Source organism: Aegilops tauschii, chromosome 2 (genome assembly GCF_002575655.3).
Source record: "Aegilops tauschii subsp. strangulata cultivar AL8/78 chromosome 2, Aet v6.0, whole genome shotgun sequence".
NCBI lineage: Eukaryota > Viridiplantae > Streptophyta > Magnoliopsida > Poales > Poaceae > Aegilops > Aegilops tauschii.
This window is the reverse complement of record NC_053036.3, coordinates 478,456,601-478,464,422: the sequence shown is the minus strand read 5'-3', so window position 1 is coordinate 478,464,422 and position 7,822 is coordinate 478,456,601. Positions and strand designations below refer to the sequence as shown.

General features: G+C 46.8%; 1 protein-coding gene across 1 annotated transcript; it reads left to right on the top strand.

Moving 5' to 3' along the window:
• Positions 1-3,994: 3,994 nt before the first annotated feature.
• Positions 3,995-4,522, top strand: LOC109777737 (uncharacterized). The gene has a single exon (XM_020336299.1). It carries the CDS (start codon positions 3,995-3,997, stop codon positions 4,520-4,522), a length of 528 nt encoding a protein of 175 aa, XP_020191888.1.
• The last annotated feature ends 3,300 nt before the right edge of the window (positions 4,523-7,822 follow it).

Sequence of the window (7,822 nt, the reverse complement as noted above, 5' to 3'; positions counted from 1 at the left end):
TTATGCACGCGTCGATGTTCACGTTAGTGTACGTTTTTCGCTATACCGTAGGTTCCGGAAGAGGTGACGGAGCCGCGAACTTCACCGAGCTAGACTCCGACTTCTCCGAACCAGGCAAGCATGTTTGAACCTTTGATATGACAGGTGTTTTGCATGTTTGCTTGAATGGTTGTGCATAGCATATGAGCACCGGTGAGTATCTCGTTGCATGTAAGGCAACTATCCGTGTGCTCCGAAGTTACTGTGAACTCTGATGAGAGATGGCCTAGTCATGTGGTGACATGAAAGGCAGTAAGGTGGTATTGTTGTAGCATGCCAGCCTTACGATATCCGACAAACTCCGACGTTAACGTGGACTGAGTCACGTTATCGTTCTTCCCCTTTCCGTGCCGCCACATGTTTTCTGCCAAGAATACGGTGTAGTAAGTTGGTAACCTCTTTCCGTGTACACACCAAATAGAGGGGCCGGGATGAGGGTTCCATGGCCCTGGATTAAAGCCAGTCATCCGGTCAGGGGGCATGGGTGTTTCCGGTTGGGACCGAGAGGGGGGCACCCCTTAGAGCGCGCGTATATAAATTTGATCCCATGCTACGCGAGGTTGTAGCCTCCCCGTCTCAAGGTTTTTCTTGAACGTTGCCGAGGGTGATTCCTGGCTTCGGAATGTTGAATGGGTGTGTACTGGTTAGATGTGTTTCTCCTAAAACACCGTAAACGGAACTAGTCCCCGTGACTACTGAAATCCGTTGGCTGTGGTTAAAGTACAAACTCTGCAGAGTCAAATCCTTCCGAGTCATCGTATCTATGGTCAAGGACCATGGCCAGTATGTCTATATCTATGTCAATCCTCGTGGTAAATCCCCGGTGAACAAGCTTGAGTGGTAAACCCAGTTTAATTGTTATTCCTGTGGATGGACTACCCCTTTTATTTATCTCGTACTTGTAATGATGCATATTCTTGAACTACTGAATTATTAAGTTATGATATAAGCCCTTTATGTGATGTCGCTCAGACGTCCGACTGTGGCACTCTTGTTATTTACTTTTGATATAAGCCCTTTATGTGATGTCGCTCAGACGTCTGACTGTGGCACTCTTGTTATTTACTTTTGATATAAGCCCTTTATGTGATGTCGCTCAGACGTCCGACTGCGGCACGCTTGTTAATTACTTTTGATATAAGCCTTTTATGTGATGTCGCTCAGACGTCCGACTGTGGCATGCACTGTCATTTATACATTTTTTATAAGCCCTTTACGTGGTGTCGCCTTGACGCCCGACTGAGGCATTGTTATTTTATCTTTACCCTTCCGAGGAGTCTTTCAGACACTCAATTGGCCCTCAGTATTACTTTGGGATTTCGGGAGGACTACCGCCCGACTTCCCTTTATTTTCCCATGCATTATTAACTCGTTGTCTGAGTGCGCTTGTTGATCTGTTCATATGCATCATGTTTACATTTGTTATATCTTATGTCCGAACTGTCTTGCGAGTACTTTCATAGTACTCACCTGGCTTGTTGATTTGGCCAGATGTTGACGAAGGCGATCTCATGGATGAAGAGTTTGATAGTGAGTCCGATGCCTAGAGGAATCCCAGTCAGTCCCGTGCGATCCTGCATATTGGTCACTTGTAGTGTATACGCTTCCGCCACCCACAATAAGTCTCCTCGAGCCTCACTCCGACGCTCGAAGAGCTGTTAGTTTTCAGGAGTCATATCACCCACTTCGCTGTGATATATCCACCACCACTTTTACCGTGAGTTAGTAGTTATGCCACCCTATCCGCCTTTATGTATTATTGGCGTGTTGTAATAAATTGTTGAGCAGTCTCCGCTCAACCTTGTATTATATTCAGTACTCCTGGTATTTTCTTCTGTGAACAAGATTTTGTCTACCAGTAAGAAGGATTCTTCTTTACTGGTCCGTAAAAGGGATCGATTTCTCAATAAATATTTTTATTGGAAACCGGTCGTGACAGGAAGTAGTTGTACACGGCGACGGTATTAGAAGTAGTGGTTCACATCTCGCAATCGTGCAAACTCCGTAGATGTTCGGGGTCGTCGGTAGAGGTACTTGACGCAATCCATGCAAACGGTGCTTGTTCGGGCATCGGTCTTGACGAAGGTGTACTTGGCCAACGTAGTGGTACTCGACAACTTGTCGAACCCAAGCGACGGTAGTCGTACACGACGCGTTGTGGAAGTAGTTGAACTCGCGGTCTTCGCGGCGACGGTAGTCGTACACATTGATGAGGTACTTGACGTTTCGGTGTGTAGTCGTTCGAGCGTCCGTGTGGTCTTGCCGTTTTTGTCAAGTTGGACTACACCGCCGTGACCTCGGAGTTGGACCGCAAGCGGCGAAGGGACGAGCAGGCAGGGTGCGGGGGTCGTCAAGGAGGAGGTCGACCAGGGTCTTGCTGAAACTCCGGCACGGGGAGCAGTAGGGCAAAGCTACGGCAGCAAGGGCGGCAGAGGCAACGGAGGCGCTGGCAGAGGAGGATCGAGGCGCGGTGGAGCCAGCGCGCGACGAGGAGACGCGGGAGGCAGCGGGTACGGCGACGCCTCGCTGGACTTGGCGCGGCCGCGGACGAGGGCTGGAGGCGAACGGCGGGTTGGTGGCGACGAGGAGAAGCAGGAGAAGAGGCGCCGGTGAGGAAGTGCGCAAGGGCCATGGCGAGGAGAGGTGGACTTGACGCGAGCTCCCGGCGACGGGGCGTGGTGTAGGGGAGGCAGACGAGGTCCCGGACGGCAGCCGGGGGTGGATCCGGGCAGCGGCTGTGCGACGAGCTTGAAGATGACGACGGGAGGCAGCAGCAGCGGATGTGGACGGGGAGGTCGCGAGGGGAGGAGGCTGCTGCGGGCGGCCGGTGCTCGAGGAACTCCTCTCCTCGAGCGCTCGGCGACAGGGGGTTTCGCTCCTCTCCTCTCTCTGGGTGGCGGTGCAAGGGAGAGGATGAGAGGAAGAGGGTGAGGGGATCGGGAGGATGAGACAGGGGAGGCTGGCGGCGCTGCAGGGGAGATGAGGGAGAGATCGAGAGGAGGAAGTGGCGGCGCAAGAGGAGAACGAAGGGAGAGATGGGGATCGGGCTAGGTTAGCGAGGGGGCTGCTGGGCCTAGAGGCCGGCCCAGTGAAGAGGGAGGCTGCTGGGCTCTCCACTCCCAGTCTTCTTCAAAACTCTTCTAAAAACAGAAAAAGCAAAGAAAGAAAAGGAGAGAAAAGGAGAGAAAAGGAAAGAGTGGACAAGAATTTGGGCATGGGGATTATTTTCCCGGACTCACAACAAAGTGCTTGTTCCGAGAAAATAGAAAAGGCCATGATTGAAATATTTAAACTCAAACTCATTTGATTTAAATTCAAATGATTTGAAAGAGTTCAAGGTATTGAGGAGTCCAAAATGTTGGGAATTTAGGAAGAGCTTCGATAAATGGGAAAAGAATTATTGGCAAGGTTAGAGAGATCGACTCAAGGCAGAAAAGGCATAGGATTAATTTTGCACGTGTGTTAAGGTTAATTCCAAACTAATGGAATATTTATAATAGCTCCATAAATATTAGGAGGATATGTTATAAAGAGAAATCACCATGTGAATTCCCTCGATTTAAATGGATCGAAGATCCATGCAATTTATTTAGTTGAGTTTTGATGCAAAGATTAATGACATGATGGCATGATGACATGATGCAATGCAAAATAAAAGAGCAAGCACCAAAAGAAGCACGCGGTGATCACGAAATATAAGGAAGTCTTCTGAAGCGTCGGTCTCGGGGCGTTACACCTGGGAGCCGGCATCGTGCTGTCCTCCCCAAAGGGCGACCGGCTTCGGTATGCGCTCTAGATCCACTTCACCGCCTCCAACAACGTCGCCGAGTACGAAACCCTTGTGCACGGCCTCCGGCTCGCCAAGGAACTCGGCATCCGACGCATCCTGTGCTACGGTGACTCGGATTTGGTGGTACAGCAGTGTTCCGGCGAGTGGGACGCCCGAGACCCCAACATGGTGAGCTACCGTTTCCTCGTCCAGAATATGTTCGGGTTCTTCGTGGGCTGCGAGTTCCTCCACATCCCACGCACGGAAAATGAGGCCGCCAACACGCTCGCCAAGATCGCCTTGTCCCGGCAGTCCATCCCATCTGGCGTCTCCCTCGAGCACCTGCACAAGCCGTCCGTCAAGCCGTCTCCGGCCTCCGAGTCCATCTACGTCCCGGACAACCCGGCCGCACCTCAACCCAGCCCGGGGACTGCCGATCCCAGCCCGGGGACTGCCAAACCTAGCTCGGGGGCTGCTGAACCCGGCCCGGGGGCTGCAGCCGCCGACCCAGCCGCCGTTGTTCCCAACCCGGCCGCCGCCCTCCCTAACCCGGGGGCTGCCGACCCCGGCTCGGGGGCTGCCGCCCCGGAACCCGCCATGGTGGCCGCCTTCGCCGTGGTAACGGCACCATCGTGGGCCCTGCCCATCTCGGAGTTCCTGGAAAACAGGGTTCTCCCCATGGACGAGACCGAGGCCCAGCAAGTGCAGCGCTGATACGTCTCCAACGTATCTATAATTTTTTATTGTTCCATGCTATATTATATTCTGTTTTGGATGTTTAATGGGCTTTATTATAGACTTCTATATTATTTTTGGGACTAACCTATTAACCAGAGGCCCAGCCCAAATTGCTGTTTTTTTGCCTATTTCAGTGTTTCGCAGAAAAAAGAATATCAAACGGAGTCCAAACGGAATGAAACCTTCGGGAACGTGATTTTTGGAACAAACGTGATCCAGAGGACTTGGAGTCCACGTCAAGAAATCAACCAGGAGAGCACGAGGCAGGGGGCACGCCTACCCCCTGGGCGCGCCCTCCACCCTCATGGGGCCCACATTGCTCCACTGATGTACTTCTTCCTCCTATATATACCTACGTACCCCCAAACTATCAGATACGGAGCCAAAAACCTAATTCCACCGCCTCAACCTTCTGTACCCGTGAGATCCCATCTTGGGGCCTTTTCCGGTGCTCCGCCGGAGGGGGCATTGATCACGGAGGGCTTCTACATCAACACCATAGCCTCCCCGATGATGTGTGAGTAGTTTACCTCAGACCTTTGGGTCCATAGTTATTAGCTAGATGGCTTCTTCTCTCTCTTTGGATCTCAATACAAAGTTCTCCATGATTCTCACGGAGATCTATTCGATGTAATCTTCTTTTGCGGTGTGTTTGTTGAGACTGATGAATTGTGGGTTTATGATCAAGTTTATCTATGAACAATATTTGAATCTCCTCTGAATTCTTTTATGTATGATTGGTTATCTTTGCAAGTCTCTTCCAATTATTAGTTTGGTTTGGCCTACTAGATTGATCTTTCTTGCAATGGGAGAAGTACTTAGCTTTGGGTTTAATCTTGCGGTGTCCTTTCCTAGTGACAGCGGGGGCAGCAAGGCACGTATTGTATTGTTGCCATCGAGGATAACAAGATGGGGTTTATATCATATTGCATGAGTTTATCCCTCTACATCATGTCATCTTGCTTAAAGCGTTACTCTGTTCTTATGAACTTAATACTCTAGATGCATGCTGGATAGCGGTCGATGTGTGGAGTAATAGTAGTAGATGCAGGCAGGAGTCGGTCTACTTGTCACGGACGTGATGCCTATATACATGATCATACCTAGATATTCTCATAACTATGCTCAATTTTATCAATTGCTCAACAGTAATTTGTTCACCCACCGTAATACTTATGCTCTTGAGAGAAGCCACTAGTGAAACCTATGGCCCCCGGGTCTATTTTCCATCATATTAATCTTCCACCACTTAGTTATTTCTTTTGCCTTTTATTTTACTTTGCATCTTTATTTCTCTTTATCATAAAAATACCAAAAATATTATCTTATCATATCTATCAGATCTCACTCTCGTAAGTGACCGTTGAGGGATTAACAACCCCTTTATCGCGTTGGTTGCGAGGTTCTTATTTGTTTGTGTAGGTGCGAGGGACTCGTGCGTGATCTCCTACTGGATTGATACCTTGGATCTCAAAAACTGAGGGAAGTACTTACGCTACTTTACTGCATCACCCTTTCCTCTTCAAGGGAAAACCAACGCAGTGCTCAAGAGGTAGCAAGAAGGATTTCTGGCGCTGTTGCCGGGGAGGCTACGCACAAGTCAAGACATACCAAGTACCCATCACAAACTCTTATCCCTCGCATTACATTATTTGCCATTTGCCTCTCGTTTTCCTCTCCCCCACTTCACCCTTGTCGTTTTATTCACCCTCTCTTTTCCGTTCGCCTCTTTTTCGCTCACTTCTTGTTTGCTCGTGTGTTGGATTGCTTGTTTGTCACGATGGCTCAAGATAATACTAAATTGTGTGACTTCACCAATACCAACAACAATGATTTTCTTAGCACTCCGATTGCTCCTCTTGCCGATGTTGAATCTTGTGAAATTAATGCTGCTTTGTTGAATCTTGTCATGAAAGATCAATTTGCCGGCCTTCCTAGTGAAGATGTCGCTACCCATCTAAATAGCTTCGTTGATTTGTGTGATATGCAAAAGAAGAAAGATGTGGACAATGATATTGTTAAATTGAAGCTATTTCCTTTTTCGCTTAGAGATCGTGCTAAAGTTTGGTTTTCGTCTTTGCCTAAAAATAGTATTGATTCATGGAATAAGTGCAAAGATGCTTTTATCTCTAAGTATTTTCCTCCCGCTAAAATCATCTCTCTTAGAAACGATATCATGAATTTTAAGCAACTTGATCATGAACATGTTGCACAAGCTTGGGAGAGGATGAAATTAATGATACGTAATTGCCCTACACATGGTTTGAATCTTTGGATGATTATACAAAAAATTTATGCCGGATTGAATTTTGCTTCTAGAAATCTTTTAGATTCTGCCGCAGGAGGCACTTTTATGGAAATCACTTTAGGAGAAGCTACTAAACTCCTAGATAATATTATGGTTAATTATTCTCAATGGCACACCGAAAGATCTACTAATAAAAAAGTGCATGCGATAGAAGAAATTAATGTGTTGAGTGGAAAGATGGATGAACTCATGAAATTATTTGCTACTAAAAGTGTTTCTTCTGATCCTAATGATATGCCTTTGTCCACTTTGATTGAGAATAATAATGAATCTATGGATGTGAACTTTGTTGGTAGGAATAATTTTGGTAACAATGCGTATAGAGGAAACTATAATCCTAGGTCGTTCCCTAGTAATTCCTCTAATAATTATGGTAGTTCCTACAACAATTCTTCCGGAAATTTTAATAAGATGCCCTCTGAATTTGAGACTAATGTTAAGTAGTTTATGAATTCACAAAAGAATTTCAATACTTTTCTTGAAGAAAAATTGCTTAAGGTTGATGAATTGGCTAGGAACGCTGATAGAATTTCTCTTGATGTTGATTCTTTGAAACTTAGATCTATTCCACCTAAGCATTATATCAATGAGTCTCTCAAAGCCATGAGAATTTCCATTGATGAGTGCAAACAAAGAACCGCTAGGATGCGTGCTAAGAAAGATTGCTTTGTGAAAGCGTGTTCTTCTAGTTTCTATGAGAATAAAGATGAAGATCTAAAAGTTATCGATGTATCTCCTATTAAATCTTTGTTTTGCAATATGAATCTTGATAATGATGGGACTTAATATGAGCCACCTTTACCTTGAAGGCGTTCCAAAAATTCGGAGTTTTAGATCTTGATGCAAAAATTGGTAAAAGTGGGATTGAAGAGATCAAAACTTTAGATATTAATGAACCCACTATTTTGGATCTCAAGGAATTTAATTATGATAATTGCTCTTTGATAGATTGTATTTCCTTGTTGCAA